At 35.4% G+C, this 23,763-nt stretch overlaps 1 protein-coding gene across 1 annotated transcript in view; it reads right to left on the bottom strand.

Moving 5' to 3' along the window:
- TOP2B (DNA topoisomerase II beta) overlaps positions 1-23,763 on the bottom strand; it is a 79,726-nt gene that overhangs the window by 28,870 nt on the left and 27,093 nt on the right. Inside the window, exons 5-21 of the mRNA XM_044678054.1 lie at positions 20,829-20,974; positions 17,428-17,525; positions 16,328-16,540; positions 15,835-16,008; positions 13,077-13,178; positions 12,862-12,999; positions 11,742-11,880; positions 10,682-10,839; positions 10,449-10,574; positions 8,316-8,426; positions 8,124-8,229; positions 7,853-7,962; positions 7,411-7,503; positions 7,208-7,322; positions 3,157-3,278; positions 2,732-2,880; positions 1,244-1,475 (exon numbers count right to left, since the gene is read on the bottom strand). Of these exons, the coding sequence (XP_044533989.1) occupies positions 1,244-1,475; positions 2,732-2,880; positions 3,157-3,278; positions 7,208-7,322; positions 7,411-7,503; positions 7,853-7,962; positions 8,124-8,229; positions 8,316-8,426; positions 10,449-10,574; positions 10,682-10,839; positions 11,742-11,880; positions 12,862-12,999; positions 13,077-13,178; positions 15,835-16,008; positions 16,328-16,540; positions 17,428-17,525; positions 20,829-20,974 (2,332 nt within the window). The remainder of the gene's footprint in view (positions 1-1,243; positions 1,476-2,731; positions 2,881-3,156; positions 3,279-7,207; positions 7,323-7,410; positions 7,504-7,852; positions 7,963-8,123; positions 8,230-8,315; positions 8,427-10,448; positions 10,575-10,681; positions 10,840-11,741; positions 11,881-12,861; positions 13,000-13,076; positions 13,179-15,834; positions 16,009-16,327; positions 16,541-17,427; positions 17,526-20,828; positions 20,975-23,763) is intronic.

Raw genomic sequence — 23,763 nt, 5'->3', positions numbered from 1 at the left:
ATGTGGTACTTCTCACTTGTAGCAATTAGTCATATATTACCTTTTGATAACTCTTCTATCAATCTCTTGAAGAAGTATTTAAGACTTTTACTTATTCAAATGCTCTTTTCCTGTTTCCTTAATTACTACAAACTACTTGAGAACAGGAAATGAATCTTATACTTCACTATCTCATACAGTTAGCACAAAGTAGGTTATTAAATTTTTGTAATTATTAAATTAATTTTTCTTAAATTTTTCTAGTTGATTCATTCAATATTTTAAAATTATTTAATAAAATTCCTATATCCAAAATAATTTAATGCAAATATGACAAAATTTAAACATTCTAGAAATACATCAATGAAGACTTTTTAAATAACTCTAAATTTTTTTCAAGTTTTTTCTTTATATGTCCCTGGACAAAATTTCCAATGAATTTTTAAATCATGAGAAGGAAGAAAAACACTCTCTGGATAGGGGAAAAGTGATTTAAAAAATATTCAGAAAAAGGACAGGAGTCAGAAGGTAAGAAAGGGAAATTAGAAAAAAAAAGTATAAACTATATGGTATTCCTACTGTTAATATCTTTATAGGTTTCAAGTTATTTTGTTAGTTTAGGGATATGAATTACTATTCATAGTTAAATTTGCTCATCACATTTGGTATATTAAAGAGGTACAACGAGAACTAAGAAAATTGGCATAAATTATTTTTCCTTCCCCGATTTTATGGGGTGGAAAAGAAATCCCAATCCCCAAGACTCCAGATTTCCCAGAGACTTACATCTTTGAGATATAAAGCCATCTTTATAGTCCTACTACATGACTAATATTGTATAAATATGTTTATTGGCAGCAGCTAGGTGGCTCAGTGGAGAGAGCCAAGCCTTAAGATAGGAGGTCCAGGGTTCAAATCTGGTCTCAGACACTGTTTAGCTATGTGACCCTGGGCAAGTCACTTAACTCCAATTGCCTAGCCTTTACCTCCCTCTTTTGCTTTGGAATTGATACTTAATATTGATTCTAAGACAGAAGGCAAGGAGATATATAGATATATATGTGTATATATATATATATATATGTATACACACACAAATATATTAATTGGATGTATGTACAAATTTATTTGAAATACACATTCTAAATTAATTCATAGAGCCTTTATTGGCACAACATACCCCAGGGGGAAAAAAAAACCTGTTCAACTTTTTACATACAGTGTTGTAAACTATTAGAAATATAACCTAACAAATGTTCATTACCATGGGATGAGGGTCCAAGCCATCCAACATCCGTCTGACATTGTTCACAATCTCTCTAGCATCATAATTGGGAAGTTTACAAGCCCATCCTGTGCCAATGCCCTCGGCACCATTTATTAAAACCATGGGAATAATGGGCATATACCACTCAGGTTCTACACGCTGGTTATCATCATAAAGGAACTTAAGCAGGTTGTCATCCACTGAAGGGAAAAGCAGCCTTGCTAGAGTGCTAATTAGAAGAAAATACAGAAAACAGTATCTGCTGAGATTTGGTTATGAAAAAGTTAGTAGGTAGAAATTTCACATTTTACTTATACATTTATTTTATTTCAGGAGTTTATTAGTAAAAAAATTATATATAATCATTTCCAGCTCAATTAAAATAAGATACACAAACCATTCCATTTTTTCATTACTAAATACTTTCTTCCATTCAGATGAAAGGTTAAAATAATAGAATTGTATATTATCTACTTAGTATTTATAGAGATTAATTCTATGGAACTCTCTAACTCTAAATCTATTAATCCATAACCCTTCATTTAAAAATGCTGAGTAATGCATAGATTTATCTAAACAGAATGAGTATGTTCCCAACATTTTCCCAACAATCAATGTATGTTCCAGCCTACTGTAAGAATGTATAATGAATAGACAAGAAATTCTTACATTCCTTAAAACTGATTCCACAATAACTCACAAAAATGGAAACCCCAAGACTTTATACTCTTTGGGATCAATTTAGTAGGCATGGCTATTTAAACTGTGAGACTAATTAGAAAATAATGATATATTATACATTGGCAAAGGCACAAGTCTCCATTTTAGTTCAATACTTCATCTACTCCCAGATCTGAGGCTTTCTCAGTAAACCTAATGTAGACTGTATTCATTCTTTGACTTAGTAGAGTCATCAAGGCTTGTTACAGCCAAAAAATCCATTACTTTATGCCCATGCTAGTGATGAATCTCTCCAGTAAGCTTGGTTGCTTCTCATATGGTAAAGGGTCCATCTCTAGGCCTTCAAGGCTTGCTGACAATTTGTTTGGTAGACCTGCCAGAGCTTGAACCCCATCAATGCAACCTGTGTGTATCCACAGTCACCTCTTTGCTATGACAAGGCATTAGAGGATGACTGTAGAAAAATCTAATTTCAAACAACAACAAAGTAAGGAAAATATATCACACAAAAGATTAATCTTTTAGTTGGTTTTAGTAAATCTCAAAATACCTTTTATTTTATTAGAACTTAAGAGGTTGGGGGCAGCTAGGTATCTCAGTGGATTGAGAGCCAGGCCTAGAGACCGGAGGGCCTGGGTTCAAATCTGGCCTCAGGCACTTCCCAGTTGTGTGACCCTGGGCAAGTCACTTGACCCCCATTGCCTATCCTTACCACTCTTCTGCCTTGGAGCCAATACACAGTACTGACTCCAAGATGGAAGATAAGGGTTAAAAAAAAAAAAAAAAAAGAACTTAAGAGGTTACCTTAACATTGTAAAAATATAACGAGGGCTTGCAGCATCTTTGCCACCATGAAGCCTAGTTCCAAACTGACCAATAGGTTGAAGCAAATTAACATTGTTACTTCCAACAAAGTTCTGGGCCAAGTTGACAATTGTCATCATTAGTGCTTGCTAGAAAATAGAAACACAAAAAATGTAATATCTATAATATTAATATTCTAAATTTCAAGTGATATTTTCTCTAATATGTATAGTGATTATCTTGCAATTTCCATAATTTATTATTTTATTAAATTCATAACTCTTGTTCTTTTAAACTTCCAACAGACTCTACAAAGGAAAGAACGTGTAACAATATTTATTTTTTATATATGTTTTTAATGTGTGTGTGTGTGTATTTATTTGAGGAGAGAGTATGAAAATGCTTCTGATTTTCTTAATACTTACTTCTCCATGATGATAAGCAGACATCTCAGCAACTGAACCAGCCAACTGAGCAACTTTGACTTCCCGTTTATCATTCCTCTTAAAACAAGTAAACAAAACTTTTCGTTGACCAGGTTTAAAGCCTATTTTTTAAAAAAGAAAACAACTCGATCTCACTAAAAATCATGACTATGATGGATTTTTAACACCAACAATTTTTTAGTAATTCAGAAAAAGACAAAAGCAGTTTTATTTTGATTAAATGTAAAGCTGACAAAAATAAGTAAATTAACTCCATACTATTAACTGAGAGAACTCATGCAATAAATATGAGGTCCATGTATATCAGATGTCTCAAGTCTATACTAGCATATTTACTTGGTTTATTCATGCTAATCATCTTTTTTCCCTATTCTAAATACAAAGTACAAATTGTAAAATATTTTTTGCTGGTGATGCAGACTTGCCCTCTAATACCAAAAGTCTTTTTTGTGGATTTCTTATCTATGGCCATATGAATAAAATGCTGATCACTCCTGGGATTTAACCAAACCAACACATAGGATCAAAGTCATTCCACATTTCTTACCTATAAAGCAAGAGAACCACTATGTATCCAGCACTATGAGAGAATATAGAGTATAAAACACAGTCCCATTCTTCAAGAAGCTTGTAATTTACTTTGAAATGGTAGGTTTAGCACATGTTAAATAAGTCTCAGACAAATATAAGAATATTTTTTAAAATCAACTTTTAGAACCTTTGTTGTATGTAAAATATATATAAATATGGAGAAAAGAGAATATTCTATGTTGAAATAATGAGAAAAGTCAATTTTTGAATAGGTAGTGAAAGCTGGGCCTTAAAGGATAAGACCGAACAACTAAATTCATCTAATAAACTCTATATTTAAATGTATATAATTTTAAAGATGAACTACTGATGGAATTCAGTTCACTTTTTTATTTCCATGACTCAGCTTAGGACCTTACCCTAAACTAGCGATGGGCAAACTTTTTAAAGAGGGGGCCAAAGGAAAGGAAATGCTCATCTGTCAGTCTGTTTCTAAGGCAACTCTTTCAAAGTTTCATTGCATTGTATCCTACTCACTGTATTCATCAGATTAGGAATAATGTTGAGTGCAGATGGATAGAACATTTCAGGTGGCCACATCTGGCCGGCAGGCTGTAGTTTGCCCATCACTGCCTTAGACAAGTCCTCCATGTCTCCAGAACTAAAATCAGGCCCTTTACCTCAAGGACACTTCAATAACCCAGACTAGGACTCAGAAAAAAAGGACTTCTTTTTGCCAGAACCTCACCTCTGGGAAGAATCACTTAAAAAAGCTAAATTTCTTTTCTTCTCTCATACTTAAAAGAGAGCTGACAAAGGGCAGGAGTTGGAGGACCTGGATTCAAATCTGACCCCAGATACTCTGTAGCTGTGTGACTCGGGCAGACACTAAAGCCTGATTGCCTAGCCCTGGCCACTTTTCTTTGATATTAAAACAGAACGGGAGGGGAGGGAGGAGGGGAGGGAAGAAGAAAAAAAGAGAACTGAAGGTTCTGTCATTGTCAAGATTCCTGAGTATATCTATAGATCTATGTGCCAAAGGGTACATCCCAAGGTCAGCAGTCTAACCTCTTTCGCTTCCATTCTCAGGGCTCCGGACTGTCTGGATGTCTACTGGAACACTGCCAATACTCTCCATTCTTTCATCCTCACCTCTTTGTCTCATTGTGCCCCATCAACGCTCTGGTCATCAGACAACTTCCCTTCACGTTTCTGAGGTCTCTTCCTCTCTTGCTCTACTTGCTCAGGGAGGCCTGGTTCTCCTTAGGAGACCGTGCACCTGTGGCCACCCCTTCTAGTTGATTTTATCTTCTTATCCTCATTCCCTGTTGCCCCTTCTGGACTCTCTCCATGTCCCAATTACTCCCATAAGGTACATTGCCCGGTCCAAATCTCTGGGGCAGTTTTGCACCAGATCCCACAGAATCCCCTCTTCTTCAAGGACTTCAGTACTTGGCTCCCGTTCTTTCTCTCCATCCAAACCCTGCCTTTATACTAGGACTCCAGGGTATAATCTGCTGCTACCTCCAACCCCCTGGCCTCCCAAAATCTCAATCCCCTCAATTCCATGACCTCAATCACATCCACATTCTTAATGCTATCATTACCATCTACTTCCATGATCAAGAATTCTGGAATCCCTTTATCCATAACGTCTATCACTCCATTTTTCCCATTTCCTTCACTTCTTCCTCACCAGGGCCTCAGATTTACTCCTGGCACCCTTCCAGGACATCACCCCTGAAGAGAGGAAAGTAAAAGCACACTAGAGGTGACAGCTTGGGAAAGTACCAAAGAACAATGGTTCAGCTGTCTACCTTGCCCTTAATTAAGCAATATGACATTAGGATGCCATCTACACTAATCCCGTAAGCCCTCCTCCTGTCACCATCCACACCTTGCTGCGCCCTAGTTCTGGGTGATCCCTCTGTCTTCCTCTTCTCTGCTCCCACTCACAAGCTGGCTAGAAGAAGTCCACAATAAGTTGCCTGGATCTGCTACAAATTTGTCACCTAATGTGAGCGGAGCTCTCACTATTGCCCATGGTCCTCTGGGTCTCAATCATGCTCAGTCCGGTGGTCTCTCATTCCCCCTTGTCTCCTACAATAGACTGTCCCCATCATCAAATCTGCCCCCTCAACCTTTTCTCATCCTCTCTTCCAACTTGCTGTCTCCTTCCCTGAGGTGAGCTCTGCCTCACACTATCACTTGTCCTTTCTTTATGGCTCTCCAACCTGGGAAGAACTGCTGAAGTTAATAGTCCCCACTCTTCCTTGTCCTTCAGACCTCTGCAATCTAGTTTCCAACTTAACTATTCAACGGCAGCTGCTCTCTCCAGTGTTACCAATGAATCTGCCAGCCCCTCCTTGACCTCTCTACGACAACCAAGGCTGGTGATCACCTTCTTCCTGGACATTCTCTTCTCTGGGTTTTCAGGACAGCCCCTTACTGCCAGATCTTTATCCTTATTACACACTCCCACCCACCATGGGTGAGTCCAAAAGCTCTCTCTGCTCCCAGGTGCTTAAGTGTCTTGAGTTGATTCCTCAGGTCTCTACACCTGGTGTTCCCTTTCCCGAGTGTTTTAGATTAGATGTCTCAGCATCTCAAACTCACAGGAAAAATAAAACTTTCTCCCCAAATCTATCCCTTTTCCAAATGTTCCTTTTTCTGTGAAGAACAGCAGCAGCATCCCAGCCTCTCAGATGTGTGAAATCATCCTCAACTTTGCTCTCTCCCATCTATTTCATGATCACATCCTGCCTCTTCTCTCTTCACATCCCTTGTAACTGACTCTCTTCATAGCCACTGTCCTAATTCAGTCCCTCATCACTTCCCACCTAGACTAGTACAAGAGTCTCTCTGATTGGTTCCAACTATCTCCTCTTTACTTCCTATCCCCCAAAAAGCTGTAAAAGCTAAACCTTAAGCATAGGATTGACCATCTCAATCACTTGCTCAAAAAACTCCAGTGACTCCCTTTTACCTCTAAGACCAAATACAAACCTCTTTGGCACTGAAAGCCTTTTTACAATATGGATGAAACCTACCATCACAGCCTTATTCTAGATGCCTTCTTTTTAATATACTTTTCAGTTCAGCCTAATTGAACTCCTGTTGTTCTCACACATAAACTATCAAAAATATCAGCTCCCATTTCCATGGCAAGCTATGCCCTCCCAAGGCCTGGAATGTACTCCCACTCTTCAATTGCGGCACTTGGACTGCCTGGTTTCCTTCAAAGCTTGGCCTAAATACCATCCCTTATGCAAGGACTTTCCTGATTACATCCTTTCCTCAGTTGTAGGTGCTTCTCCCTTGAAATTACTTCATATTTAGTAAGCATATATTTTTCATATACCTGTCTGTGTTTTTTCCCCCTGATCTGCCTTCAGGGCAGATATTATTTCACTTGGGGGGAGGACACATAATAGTTATTTAATAAATGCTTGTTAATTGAATAATCAAACAATATTTTTTGAATAAAAAAGATACTTACCATCAACAAGAGATGGTATAGATCTTTCATTGTCAGAATTTGAGAAAAGAATCAACTCCTTATTGATAAAATCATTGTAAGTCAAATGCTTCGTGGCAGTACCATATAAAAATTGCTAAGAAAAAAGGTATATAATGTCATTGTTATTGCATTAATTTTACTTTTTATTTTTTCTTTCCCTATACTATCACTTTATAACTAACCTCTGGTAAGCCATGTAACCTGCGCTGTCTCCGATCTTCCATGAAATTTGTTAACCATTCTTTACGGTCATCAATCTTCTTCTTACTAAATGCCTGAAATATGAGATCATTAGAGATGTTATTTAATATAAAATTGGGGCCCCAACCACCAAAACTAAATTTTAGTAATGATGAAAAATCTTAACTGTAAAATGTATTATTAAGCATTTCTCTTTTTCTGTTTGTGGGGAATTAAATTTCTCCTAGAATATATTTTGTACAGCCAAGTTAGTTTTACCACAGAAGAGGGCTGTAACAATAGTGTCAAGCAATTCATGATGACTACAGTGCATAGCCTGAAAGTTTCTAGATCTTGAGTTAAAAAAATTTTTTTAGGCAATATGTTAGCAACAGAAAACCATGAAGGAGAAGGAAAGAAGAAGGAAGGAGCTAATTGTCATACTAGAGTAATAGCTGCATCATCTTCAGGACCAGCATATCTAAACAAAATCCGATGCCTTTCCATGTCTGCAAAGTATTCCTTTGCTTCTTTAGCTGTGCTGGTACCCAACCCTACATAATGAGAGAAAAAACAAATCCATAATATGCTCTGAAGTATAAAGAAAATGTTCTTCAAAATATTTACCTATTAAAGGAGCATTAGAATCTGTTGAGAACTCTCACATAAAAAACAGTAGCAGTCTCATCAAATGTATAGGACTAGAAACACAAACCTTTGTAGTATTTTATTTTCCAGGCCTTCTGGTTTTCTATATGTTTCTTCCATTCATCAAACTCAGGTATACTGTAGAAGGAAAGCTCCTGCTTATTTTTGCTTGCCTTAAAGATAACAATAAATAGCATTTAGTTTGCTTGTTGAACTTCTGGTTGGCACTATTTTTAAAAGATTTGAATGTAAACTGTACCTTTACAATAGGAGTAATGAATTCTTCAAGAAAACCATGTTTCAAGAGCGAAGGCCAATTATGATGAATGAAATTAATAAGCAAGCCCTTTATGTGAGAGCCATCTTGATCCTAAATATTATAAAAGTTAAGAAAAACTATAAATATTCTATAAAAGACAACATAAACACACCAATTTTTAAAAAAGTAAATAAAGAGTAAATCTGCGTGTATAGGAACAAGATTCTATGATTTTACTAGGCAGCTAGGTGATATAATGGATAGGGGTCTGAGTTCAGGAAGGCCTGAGTTCAAATCCTACCTCAAAATTTTACTATATTTGTGATCCTGAGCAAGTCACATAATATGCTTGCTTCAGTTATAAATGTAAAATGATCATAAGAGCACTTGCATACTAGTTGTCTTTTTTTTTAAACCCTTATCTTCCATCTTGGAGTCAATACTGTGTATGGGCTCCAAGGCAGAAGAGTGGTAAGGGTAGGCAATGGGGGTCAACTGACTTGCTCAGGGTCGCACAGCTGGGAAGTGTCTGAGGTCAGATTTGAACCCAGGCCCTCCCGTCTCTAGGCCTGGCTCTCAATCCACTGAGCTACCCAGCTGTCCCCAGCAGAGTTGTCTTAAGAATCAAGTAAGGTCAAGAGAGTGCCTGGCACATAGCAGGTGCTATATAAATGCTAGTTATTATTGTTACTATAAGTATCAGAATACATTAAGATATTGAAGATTATGATAGAAGATATTTTTTGAAGTTCAGTTTAATACATTTTTCCCTAATAGAAACAACAAAGAACTACGATAAAACAAAGCCTCAAATACAGGGCTGTTAGAAGGCTATTTTGACTGGACCTGTATCTACATCAGTAAAGTTACAAGTGAAATTACAGATACGATTCTAACAACTACAAAAGCAAATATTAGCAAGACCTTATAATTGGAGCTTCATTCTAATTTAACAAATTCTTCTAAAACCAAACCACAATGATTAAAATATGGATGACATACTAGTTATGCCTCTTTCCTAAGGGTAGGAAGGGAAATCTCTGGAAGATAAGAATTTTCTAGCTGATGACCTTCCTTCCCAATGAAGATACTACTTTAACTACAAGTCAGTGAATCCCCACCATCAAAACTAGAGACAATCTTAGAGAAAAAACATTCTGGTGCATTGAGAGCCCACCATGACTTTTCAATTTCTTTCCCATTCTTCCTATGTTGGTACCATTCAAAGCTGCCTGATATTAATTCATGCCTTTATAAACTTCAGCTCCATATGTGATGTATCTACAAATATTCAATGAAACATAAAACAATAAAACTCAGGTTTATGTAATGTTTTAAGGTTTGCAATTGTCTCCATCTTGAATCTGCTGCCCTAGCTGGTTTCATCTTCAAGCAACAAGATACCCTTGGACCAGGTATCCTCTGGTGTCTCATTCCTTCTCCCCCTACTTGACAACCCTTCCTTTCCTGCTTCCTTGTGTGTGTTGTCTCCCCCTTTGGATTGTAAGCTCAATGAGGGCAGGGATTGTCCTTTTATTCATTGTATTCCCAGCATTTAACATAAGTGCATGGTATGTCATAGGTGCTTAATAAATGTCTACTAGTTTGAACTAGATGTGAGATGAGGAACAGGACAGAAGATAGAGCAATCAGGGAATAGTTTCAGTATTTTTGGTAATATATGAGGTGAGTTCTTCAGCTGAGAAAGTGGGGAGGGTGAGGGATTTAATACTCATTTTACTGGGAAGTAATAATGATGTGTATTTTTTTAAAAAGCATCATAAATCCTTTGAAAAGAAAAAAATGTTGCCTCCTCCTCAAGATTTTATTGATTGACCTTTCTCACTTCATGTACTGGCCTTCTTCACCAATGACTAAAAACTGATACTATTTACAAACATCATTTAAGATACATAGATAGATATACATACACACACAAACACATTCTTATTTAAAATATGTAACATTTAACTAGTTGCAAAGGTTAAGTCAGACATTTGAAAAATGTATTCTGAACAATAGAAAATTAGTTATGCTACTAGCCAAGAGCAAGCTCACAAAAAAACATAGTTATCTTGACCAAGAAACATTAGATTGTAATTAATGTAATTAAGTGGCAACTTTCAAATGCACCTGATCAGTCATAATCATAATCTTCCCATAACGCAAGGTTTTTAGAGATTCTGCATCTTCATAACTTTTCTTATACTGAAGACCAACAATTTTAATAATGTTGTTGATTTCTGCATTTTCCATAATCTGTGAAAAAATAATTATTTTAGTAAGATATAAAGCTATGTTCTAAATAACAAATACTATTACATCATTCATATCATAGAAATAGAACAGTAATTTAATAATTTTACCTGTTTATGGGAAGCTTCTCGAACATTAAGAATTTTACCCCTGAGTGGAAAGACTCCATATCTGTCTCGTCCAATCACACCTAACCCAGAAACTGCTAATGATTTTGCAGAGTCTCCTTCTGTTAATATGAGTGTGCACTCCAGGGAATGTTTACCACCTTAGAAAAGGGGAAATGAGAAAAAGTAAAATATTTTGTTGTTTTGATTATATGAAAACATTAGAGAGACATATTTATTCAAAAAGTAATATTCTAAATTATAACCTACATACTTTTCTTTCATTAAGTTTATTTAAAATTTTTTTCTTTTCCAAATCTTAGCTTTATTGCTCAAATAGACTTTTCAAAAACTGAACTGGTATTCTGGAGATCAAGTTTAGAAGAAGCAGGAAAATAACAATATTCCTTATATTACACATCACTATTAAGCATAAGTTCTATGGCTCAAAAGTACATAGAAAATAATGAAAGAATTACATAATGAACAGACCTGGTAGAATTTCAAATGGCTGAAAGTATTTAAAACTAATATCTATGAAGATAATCTTGAAAATCCTAAAATTTTAGCACTGGTAGGGGCATTTGTTGCAATTGTTTAGTTGTGTCCAGCTCTTCATGAACATAATTTGGGTTGGCAAAGATATTAGAGTGCTTTGCCATTTCCTTCCCCAGCTCATGTATTATAGATAACTCAGGCAAAAAGAATTAAGTGACTTGCCCAGAATCACACAGCTAATAAGTGTCTGAGGCCAAATTTGAACTCAGGAAGATGAGTATTCCTGATTCTGAGTCTGGTACTCTACCCACTATGCCACCTAGTTGTCTGAAAATAAAGTCTAGAATGATCCTTAAAGCACTGAGTTCTTAAATTGCTTTCTAAGGTCCTAAAAATTAAATTATAATTTTAGTGTATTCCATTGAATTTTAGATCAGTAAAAATTAGTAATCCAAGTAGTAACTCATCTAAAAAACTGAACAGAATTTATTTGACTCTAACACTTCATTTCCTGAACTTAGATAATTTAAGTGAAAATATACAAGTCAACACTGGTCTTTCTTACCGGCATCATTTGCATCATCCAGTTTGGGAATGCCTTTGATTTTACTGTATTTTACTGAGGAACACTTCTTGTTCAATTGAGTTTGAGCTTTAAATTTGACCCAGTTCAGAATACTTTCTATAATACCACAGTTGGAAGCCTAAAAAAAGAAAAGGACTTATTTCCTTTCTGGATCACCTGAAAATATTTAGCTAATTTATAAATGTTATTTGGAATACCATTGTGTTCTAAAGCCCTCCCTTTTAACCTCAGCCTTTTCAATCCAACAAACATATACTGAGTACTGGTTTATGTGTGCATGGCCCTATGGGGTGAGAAATATAGAAAAAGAAATCAATCTACACAGATGCATTTCTATGTAATGTTCTCAAGTTTGCAAAACATGTTCCATAGGTTATCTCATTGGGTCTTACAACAACCCTGGGAAGTAGATACTATTATTATACTCTGAGAGATGAAGTGACTTGCTCATCAGTGTCTGTGGTCAGATCTCTAAGTCTTACCTCTGAGGAGATAAGTACAAAGAATGAAATAATTCCTACTTCAAGGAGCTGATACCATAGATGAGGAATCAGCAAAACTACGTATCCTAACTACAAAGTTCATTGCTCTTAACATTACAATATGAACTTGCTTGGTGCCTGCATGGAAAGGATAGAAGAGAGAACATTCATTGGGAGTGATTATGTTATTTAAAAGAAGAAAAGCACTGATAAAAACATTTTTAAATTATTTTAAAATTGGAGGAGAATCATAGATGACTTTGAGGGTATGAGCCCAGGAATGTCCCCAACAAAAAGACAAAAGTTTGGAGAAAGAGAGTTTAGCAGGGAGAAATAATGAGTTCTGTTATAAAAGAAGGCAATGAGATGTCCACGTGGAAACATCAAACAGATACACGTGCAGAGAGAGACATTTGGGAATCATTTGCCTAGAGATAATCACTGAACATGTGGATGTAAGTAAGGCTATCAAAGGAATGAATACATATAGAGAAGGTGGTCCAGGATAGATGCTTGAAAAACACCAACACTCTGGAAGAGGAGAGATGATTAAGTAGTAAATCAGATAATTATCATGTTTTCCTAGTCAAAAAAAGAATAGAGCATTTTTTACTCACTGCTTTGAAAAATTTCTCAGATAGCTGACACTTGGACCCAAAGCTTTTGGGTTGCAGAGTCATGTTTTCCTTCGTCTGAGAATCAAAAGTTGGATTTTCAATAAGACAATTAACAAAAACCCATATGTGGTTTTTTACCTATAAAGAGAAAAAACACCAAGTTGAAAACTTCATAACTTTTTAGGGATTTGGAGAATGCATTAGGCACTACTTACTTGAAATGGCTTCACTGACACTCCAGCTTTGTTCTTTTTCTTAACTACTTCAATCAATTTGCCAACGATTTGATCCACCACATAATCTACATGCCTTCCACCCTTAAAAAGAAAGAAAGGATCTCAAGCTCTCTAGTATCAAAGTAGGCAAATATTCACAATTTCCAGAGCAGCAATTCTCAAAAATCAGAGAAGGCTCCCAGAAAAAAACAGAAAGTCAAACAACCAACTCATTCTCATGCCCTCCTGGCCCAATGACTGCCACTTTTTCTCATTACGATAAATGCTTCAGAGGGTTGAACCAGCTTTTTGCCCTTTCCTGCCTAGGCTCTTTAGATAAAGCAAGGAAAAGTGAGCCAGAATTGCTCTTACTCATGAGTATGAAAGTGCCTGAGAAATTACAGTCAAAGTCCAAATGGGATGAGAGTCTGATTTTTCATTTTAAAAACTGCATGGACTACTGTACAATGATTATCTGTGAAGATTTGGCTACTCTCAGCAATGCGATGATCTGGGACAATCCTGAATGCTATCCACTTCCAGAGGAAGAATTATTGGCATCATCTTTCAATGTATTTTTGGTTTTATTTGGGGGCTTGGGTTATGTATGAGTGTTCTCTTACAATGATGACCAACATGGAAGCATGTTTTGCATGACAATAAAAATAGAAATTTAAAAATAAAATAATAATAAAAAATTGCACGATGGGGCAGCTAGGTTGCCCAGTGGATTGAAAGCCAGGCCTAGGGATGGGAGGTCATGGGTTCAAATCTGGCCTCAGACACTTCCTGGTTCTGTTACCTTGGGAAAGTCACTTAACTCCAATCGCCTAGCTATTACCATCTTCTGTAATGGAACCAATACAAAGTACTGATTCTAAGACAGAAGGTAAGGATTAAAAAACAAAACAAAACTAGAACTTCAATCAATCAGCTGCTACTACTAAGTGCCTATTATTTGTGCTTATTGGGGATCCAGACCTATGACTTAATCAGGCTGGTAAATACCTAAGAACATTTCCATTATCTATTCAGTTTAATAACTTTCCCACAATAAGTCTCAGGTCAAAGAACCAGAGTTTTGCCTGACTCTGAGACTATTGGCTCTCTACCCATTAGGCTAATGTGCCTCTTCTCACTTTGAACACAACAGGCACATAATAACAGCAACAACAACAACAACAAAAAAAAATGGCATTTCAATAGCACTTTAAAATTTGTAAAAACCTACATATCTATGACCTCTTCATTCATTAATAGGAATTAACATCACCTTCTATGGGTGGGGAAGGCAAGCAGGACTAGCCTGGTCAGATATCAACTGGAGAGACAGGAAGCAATACGAGCTGGTCTGGTCAAACCGCTGCTATCAACTGGCTCAAAGTCCTGCACCCAAGATCTCTGGGGAAAGTGGCATGTGTGGCCCCTTCCCATTCCCCACTGGCCCTTTGTCTGGCTTGGGCCCTTGGCTAAAGCAACCTTTTGGATATTGGACTTCAAAAGTTTCCCTTATGTTATGCCTAAATTTGCCTCTCTCACTGCTTCTACATCTGCCCTCCGAGGCCCAAAATACTCTTGTGCCCTTCAAATATGTGAAGACCATGATCATGTCACCCCAAAGGCTTCTCTTCTACAGAGGAAACAGCCTCCATTCTTTCTACTGATTCTCATACTTATGTACTTCAAGGCCTTCCACCATTCAAGATCCCCAAAATTTACTGATATCCTTACTCAAAGGTGACCCATGGAACTGTACATAAGACTCCAGATGGGTCTGACCAGGACTCACTGCTTTTCTCCAAGACACTTTATGCCCAATCTAAGTGTAGCCTAAAACTGTCCTCATTTTCTGGTTGTGTCACTCCATCAATGACTCATGCAGAGCTCAAAAGCCACTAAAATTCCTGCACTTTTTTTTTTAGATGAACTGGTATCTTATTATTCTTCCCCTAATTCTAGCACAATTCCAAGAGGTCTCTGGACTGAGACCAATATGGCCCTTCAGCTCTCTCCTCCAGGATTGGGCTAGAGACAAGCAGCTGTTTGACTTGTCTGTTCTTTTCTCTTTTTGGCATGGGATAAGCTCTTGTCTGGTTATATATTACTGGGAAAAGATAAGTGATATTATACATGGAAGACAAGCTCTTCAGAAATTGTACAAAATTATACAGTATTCCTTAAGGGTCAATTATTGATATAAATGACAAAAATAAAGCAATAACCCTAAGTTTTTCAACTTCCCCAGTGTTTTCAGCTTTACACACTAACAAACCTTTATCAGACATAGTAGTTAGCAGAAAAATTAGATATGTTAGGTTTCAATATTTTCTTTTCCTAGTTAATCAAATGGCAGGGTTTCAAATAAGCAATAAAACATACCAAAAAGCAATGAGAAAGACAGCAGAGGAACTAGAAAATCCACAAAATGGATAATAGTTCTTGATTTATTTATTAACTGACCAGACTCATTCAAAAGTCAGAGGGAAATTTTTAATTACTTTAAATTTCACAAATCAATGGCACATGCAAGTTAAAATGCAATACTTCTAACTATTAAGACCTCAGTCATTATTCCTTGCCTCAACAAACTGAGAAAAAATAAGCTTTCATTTTAGAAAGCCATATGTGAATTAATTGAAAAGAGTTATTTTTACTAGTCTGTAATACAGTGAGATTTATTATTTTTTTAAATTAAATTACAAAACCAAGCATTATTCCAGTCCTGGCTTAGAAGTTCAATGTTTGTGTATTTACTCACTTTTGTTGTAGCAATACTATTTACAAAGCTGATTTGCTGGAATCCTTTTTCACTCAATGTAAGACAAACATCCCATCGCTCATTTGCAAGTTCATGAATAACTTTCAGGGCAACCCCAGTTTCATCCAATTTGTCCTTTACGTAAAGGTCTACGTAACTACGGAATCCATTTACCTATAAAGCAAAAAACAATGTCATTAAATCCTAGACTGTCAGACCACAGCAACAAGTGTACAAAACAGCAACTGCCTTATCTCTTCTGTATTTCCATTCTCTTATTTTCAAAGGTGCGCCACCCCAAGAAATCCTACCTCCCTATTGTTATATTTCTAGACCCATGTGAAGCTGTCCTGTCTTTTACCCACAGCCAGTGATTTCCAGAAGCATGTGAAACAGAAGAGCAAATAAAGTAAAAGCCAGATAATTAAGTTGATTATAGAAGCATTTGCATGATTAATTTAAGATTGATTAGGTAAACTATGAAAAGACTTACAGGCAATTTCTTCCCATTAAACATGACTTTGACCCCTTTGCATGAACCAGCCAAGTCATAGGCTCGTCTAGTCATGAGGGCCACAATATCCTTGTCAAGCTTCTCCATCTTAAATTTCAACAGATCCGGTTGGAATGTTATACATGTATAGTCATCTCCATCAAAGTATTTCACTTTGGGCTCAGAAGTCTTCATCATATTATTCACCCAGGTCTTTAAAAAAATTCAAATATTATTAAAGCTTTTCTATATTTTAAGCATAAATAAAAATATTTGACAAAAAGCTTGACAGATTTTGTGGGAAAGGAGACATAAGCCTTGAATGTCCACAATTGTATCCATTTTCCTCTTCCACATTAAAAAAAATAAAATTAACTTCACGTATCTCATAATGTCTTGATATTTTTAAAGCTCAGCAGAAATGAAATATTAGACATTACTATTTTCACTTAATTACTGAAAAACAAAACAAAAGCAATTTATATATTTAAAAAACACAAAATACTATATTATCACTGGAAGCTCAATTTGTATTTCAAAAAAAAAATTTTTAAGCCCTTGCCTTCCATCTTAGATATAAATAAATACTGTGTATTGTTTCAAGGCAGAAGAGCAATAAGGGTTAGACAATGGGGCTTAAGTGGCTTACTTAGGGTCACACAGCTAGGAAGTGTCAGAGGTCAGATATGAATGAACCTCTTGTTTCTAGGCTTGGCTCTCAAACCACTGATCCACCTAACTGCCCCATCAAAATTTCTAAAGAGAAGAATTTCAAAACAAAGTTATTCTTCTGAAAATAAAAAAATTATCTAAAATTTTTGATTTACATTATAAGACATTCTATTTTGAGGTTCCAACAGAAATGAAACAAAGCATTAAATAAAAGAGGTGTGAGGAAGAAATTTGATTAGACTTCCTCCAGGTATTTTGAAACTATTTTACCCTGAAAGCCATGCTTTAATTTGTAAAAGTTACATATGATTAGGAGGCTGATGAAGCATAAATATCACTTCAAACTTGCATAGTGTTTATTACATCAGTGTAAGTATGACATAAATTTCTTTAAAAGGTTAAGTAAATCATTTTCTAAGTACACATACCTGTTTAAAACTATGTTTGTATTCTTTACAAGCAGTTTCAACTGTAAATTTTGTACTGAAAATATTACAAAGTTTTGCACCATAACCATTACGACCACCTGTAAGAACAATTAAATGAGAAATTTCTCATCAAATAATTTTAAAAGGAACTTCATCAAACTAGAGAGATATGATAAATTCCAAACAAGTTTATTTAATGGGTAATATGTTTTATTTTGCAAATCATGACACAAATACTTCAAAGAAAAGTACTGTGGTGAAGTGGACAGTGGATTGATGTTGGAATCAGGAAAACCTGGGTTCACATCTCGTCTTAAGACACATCCTAGCTCTGTGAATATGGGCAAGTCACTTAAACTACCTCTCAATGCCCCAAGACAACTCTCTCAAACAGAAGTTGAAAGGAAGGAGTCTTCTTTTGCATCACAGAACCAAACACCTGGAGCTGGAAAGGCCCTTTGGTCATCTAATCCCATTTTACAGAGAAGGAAGTCCAACTCTAAAGGCCAAAGAGCCCAGGTGACTGCTCCAAAGACAGATATCTAAGAGGCAGAAACAAAATGCTCACTCTAGTTCTTTGACTCTAAATCAATGGCACTTCTCACTGTCCATGCTGTCATCACACAAGAAGAAAAGAAATATAATTTGGCAATTGAGTAACTGAGAGAATCACGAAAAGCTTCAAGGAAGAAATTACTGAAAGCCAGAGAGAAGGAAGGACATAGGACAATTCATCTACCACATGGATGCAGCCGATGAAACTCTCTAGTACGGAAAGAGCTGGTCCAGCGTGGCTGGCAGTCATGTGCAGAAGAATAAAATGAAAGCAAGCTGGAAAGGAAGGCTGGAGCTAGGTTTTAGAGGCCCTACAATGAGAGGCAGAAGAAACTGCAGCTTATTCTTGGGAAAATAAGAAATCACTCAAGTTTTTTGAGAGTAGGAACAACATATTAAGGCTGTGTCTTAAGAATCAATTAATTAAGTGCCTATGAAGTAGAAGAGTGCCTCTAATTGCTGGGAACACAAAGACAAGCAAATAATTGCCCTCAAGAAACTTATATTCTATCATGAGAGACAAACATACATATATGAGTACATACAAAATATACATATATGAATTAGATATGTGGTAAAGGTGGAGGTGCATGCCTGGCGTCTCTACTAAATATCATTATATCTAGAGAACATATGAAATTCATGAAATTTATATTTTCTATCAATATCCTTTAGCTCTTGGGTGCAGCTGGGTAGCTCAGTGGATTGAGAGTCAGGCCTAGAGACAGGAGGTCCTAGGTTCAAATCTGACCTCAGACACTTCCCAGCTGTGTGACCCTGGGCAAGTCACTTGACCCCCATTGCCTAGCCCTTACCACTCTTCTGCCTTGGAGCCAATACTGTGTATTGGCTCCAAGACAGAAGGTAAGGGTTTTAAAAATATATATATCCTTTAGCTCTTACATAAAAAAAAATGTGTATTTCTTCCCTAGTTTATTGTTCATGAGCTACAAGGAAGTGGCAAAAGCAATTTTATTGGGGTACATAAGAAAAACCATCAAAAGTGTACATGATTCCCATTAAAGCACCTTCAAGTTTACTTGAAATAACTGTAGTTTTATAATCTTGAATTTCTTTAGACATTTTATAGATAACTTTTAAGAAAATATTTCAGATCTTAAACTATATTGTAAACCAAGTCATTAACACTATCTTGGTATTGTATTAAAAACAAGAGGCAGATCAATGGAACAGACTAGACAAGAGAGAATCATAAATAATGTCATTCAATAATCCCATGTTGTATCAAGTAGAAAACATAAGATTACTGAAGAAAGAATATGTTTGACAAAAACTGCTGAGAAAACTGGAAAGCAACTTAACAGAAATTAAGTTTATACCAATACTTTACACTATATTACAAAATATATTCTAAATGGATATATGACTTCCTTAAAATTAAAGATTTTATTACAAAAAAAATTAAAAGCAAAGCAGACCCTGTCCCTCTCACAGCTTTTGCAGGAGATGTAGTCTAACAAATGGGGGACAGAAGCAATTACAAAAGATTTTTTTAAAAAAAGAGAGGTAACTTTGATTACATGAAGCTAGAAAGCTTCTGTAGACAAAACTGATGCATCTAAAATTAAAAGTGGTCATATGGGGAAAAACATCATGTATCAGATTTCTCTAATAAGAATTCCATATTCAATATGTAGAAACAACTAATAGAAAACAAAAAATTATTCTCCAACAAATTAGAAGAAAAACTACAAAGTTATTCACAACTATAAACACTCCCATATCATTAATAATAAAGAGAAATGCAAATCAAAACAACCCTAAGGTTTCAACTCACACCTTGCCAATTGGCCAAGATGGCATAAGAAAGCAATAGTCAATGTTGGAGAGAATATAGGAACACTGGTGCATTGTTAGTGGATCTGTGAATTTGGAATTATGTAAGTAAAATGACTAACATGTTTATAGCTTGTGACCCAGAGATTGCATTAATGAGCTCACACACTAAGGAGGTTATTGATAAGAAGTACTCATATACAACAAAATATTTATAGCTGCACTTATTTGTAATAGCAAAGAATTGGAAACAAAGTAGACGCCCATCAGTTGGAGAATGACTAAACATAGTATGATATAGGAATGTAATGAAATAATATTATGCTGCAAGAAATGATGTCTGTGATGAATACAGAGAAGCATGAAAAGATTATATGAACTGATACAGAGTGAAGTAAGCAGAGCCAAGAAAAAATATGCACAATAAATGTTAAAATATATTTTTCCTTTTCGTTTTTTGTTTTGTCTGAAAAAAATTCTACTTGTTATACAGGTTTGGCTCTCTGGGAGTCAAAAGAGAAGGAATACTGAGGGAAAATGATGATTTAAAAAAGAAAGGATATCAATAAAAACACTTTTTAATGTGGTATGCCTCAGTAGGATGAACTATTATGAATTAGGATTAAAGCAAGCTTATTTTCATTTGTTTTCTAAAACAAGATGGTATTAAAATCATGAAATAAAAGTTGCAAAAGTGTTTTTTTAAAGACTGAGGATACTGTCAACAAGAGAGTAATGATACATCTGAAGAATTATGCCCAGGGTCACACAGCTAGGAAGTATCTCAAGTCAGATTTGAATCTCTAGCTCTGGCTCTCAATCCACTAAGCCACCTACTTGACCCCTCAATTATGGTTGTTAAGTTCTCACTTTTAAGTTACTATGGAACATTCATATAAAATTGTAATTTATAGATTACAAATAAAATATTTTACAAATACAAAACTCTGTTTTATACAAAACTATCTCAACACGAGAAAAGTAAATCAGATTGCATTAATAGAATGAAAAAAAAATTTTAGTCACAATGCTTAGCAGTAATTAATTACCTGTAACTTTTTTCTCATCATCATCATAGTTACTAGATGTTAAAAGCTGTCCAAAGATTAAAGCAGGAACATAGACTTTTTCTACTTTGTGTTCCACTACAGGAATGCCTTTTCCATTATTCCAGATGCTGATAATGTTAGATTCACTGTAAATAAGTAAGCAGTCACATTAAAAATATTCCTACATATTAGTTTTAAAATATTAATTTTTGCAAAGATAAAGCCATCAAAACTATGCTGTGGTAATACAAAAAAAAAAACCTACCTTTCCAACTTGAAAGTTACCGGCAATTTTATAAGAATACAGAATTTTTAAATTGGAAGAGACTTTAGAGAGGTTTCTAATTCTAATATCCTCATTTTGAAAAATAAGGAAACAGATCCAGAGAAGTAAAAATAACCTGCCCAAATCAACAGGTTACAAGTGACAAAAATCTTCATATTATTGTTGAAGGTAACATTTACTTAGAGCAATATTTTCCAGCTTCAGATCATGAATCTAGAGGAAGGTCTAAAAGCATTTTTAGATGAAAGGGGTGGGAAATCTCATAGACAAATACAAATCAGATCAAGGAACTGGCTTGATTTTGTTTTTTTGGTAGGAAAGGCATAGAAGAGACTAGATCTATAACAGTCAAAACCATGAAAAAAAACCTATTATCATATGCTAAAGAAATACAAGTTGAGCACAAGCTCTTCAGACAGAGCTGATGCCAACTTCAATTACTAAGTTCTTGGGGAAATTTATAATGGAGAAGGGAAATAAGCAAACTAAAACATATGTATCTGTGTGTGTGTGTGTGCATGCGTGCATGCGAATGTACACACATATGGTTAAAGGTCTATTCTCTATTACATTAATTACAGTTATAAATTAATTTAATCAGTTCTTTAAAAAGGGTAATAATAACTCTAATTTCTTTTGAGGGGTTTAGAATCACAAATTCTCACTACTATTCCTCTAAGATAAAATAGGGAGCCATGTAAGATAATATTTATCTTAGAGGTATTGCCCTAAAAATTACTGTCAAACAGTAAATCGTGGAATATCTATGAGTTAGAAAGGAACCCAGAGGCTGCCAGCTAATCCAAATTATACCTAAACCAGAATCTGTTTTACATTATTCCCATCAAGTAGTGACCGGCCTTGACTAGAAGACTTCAAAGAATAGGGAATTCACTGCATCCCAAGGCAGTCCACCCCATTTTTACCTTTGGAGTGCTCTAGCTGTTAAGATGATTTTCTTATATTTAATCAAAGTCTACCTACCTGCACAATCTCCACCCAGTGCTTTTTGAGGTCCCTCCCCCACCCCGATCAAAAAGAACAAGTTTACCTACTCTCCCATAGGATGGAGAGTGAACAATCACTAAATCTCTTTTCCAAAATGAAACATACCCAGTTCCTTCAATCAATTCTCAAAGCCAGTCCTCATTCTGGCCACTCCCCTATGAATACTCCACATTATCAAAATCCTTTCTAAAATATGGAACACAGAACTAAACACAATATTTCCAAATATCATTATGACATGGACAGAGAAAGCAACTATCATTTCTACCTCTCCTTTTAAAAGCTCTCTTAAAAGGGGCAGCTGGGTAGCTCAGTGGAGTGAGAGTCAGGCCTAAAGACCGGAGGTCCTAGGTTCAAACCCAGCCTCAGCCACTTCCCAGCTGTGTGACCCTGGGCAAGTCACTTGACCCCCATTGCCCACCCTTACCAATCTTCCACCTATGAGACAATACACCAAAGTACAAGGGTTTAAAAAAAAAAGCTCTCTTAAAGCTCTTTTAGCTTTTTGAGATGCCAAAAAAGACTGAGATTCATACCAATTTTGCAATCCCACTAAAAACCGTAAATATTTTTCATATAAACAGTTATTTAGCTATAGTTCCCCATCCTGGACTCATGAAGTGTATTTTTTCATGCAGATGTAAAACTGCAGTATTCACTAAATTTTATCTTATTAAATTTGACTCACTATTCTAGCCAGTCAAAATATTTTTAGATTTAGAATGTGACATGATGTGTTATTTATCCTTCTTAGTTTGTTCTATCAGTGAATTTGATAAGTGCATAATCTATATATGTAAGTCATCTATTAAAATGTTAATCACCAGAGGTCCAAGTATAAGTGTATTGGGCACCCATTAGAGACTCCTTTCCAAGTTGATACTGAAACATTAACACTCTGTGGATATGATTAACATTTTGGTAAAATGAAATGTTGATCATTACATTTAAAATTTTGTTGTTATATATAACCACCACCTGATTTTTTAAAAGTCTTATGTACTAAAATAAAAACATATTTATTTTATTAAGCCTTTTAAAAATACAACCACACGAAACTAAGTACAGGTAATAATACTGAAGTATCGATGTGCTTATATAACATCATAGAAATTCTTGATCTTCAGGTCAGTTCAACTTATTTCATTTATTGACTTGCACTGATACCTAACTTAAAAGTCAGACAGTTTACATTCCATTTCATTTTGGATATTAACTATAGGTTTAATTAGGCACTTAAGTGTCACCCTTGCGTGTAAATTTATTTTGACCATACCTGTGATTTTATCTACTTCAGAAGTGTACAGTGAAAAACATCTTCCATTAATCCATAATTTATAGCCTTGGACAACTGCCTGGAACACCTAGAGGTGCTTTTTATTATTTATCACTTGCCCAGTCACAAAATGCAAAGGTCCTATTTGAACCCAGGTCTTCCTAACTCTGAAGGTCAACTCTTTAAATACTATTACACTCTTTTTATTGAAGTATTATTATATATTTGGTATCCTACTAATTTTTTAAATTTAAAAATAAATCCTACAATTATTTTAAAAGTAAAATGGAAACAAAAGTTTCAGAAGTAACTTAGTTTGTTAAAAGCAAAATAAGCAAATAAAAACAAATACTTATATATCTCAA

This window comes from Gracilinanus agilis, chromosome 5 (genome assembly GCF_016433145.1).
Source record: "Gracilinanus agilis isolate LMUSP501 chromosome 5, AgileGrace, whole genome shotgun sequence".
Taxonomy (NCBI): Eukaryota; Metazoa; Chordata; class Mammalia; order Didelphimorphia; family Didelphidae; genus Gracilinanus; species Gracilinanus agilis.
The sequence above is the reverse complement of the archived record's forward strand: the minus strand, read 5'-3'. Positions and strand labels throughout refer to the sequence as shown.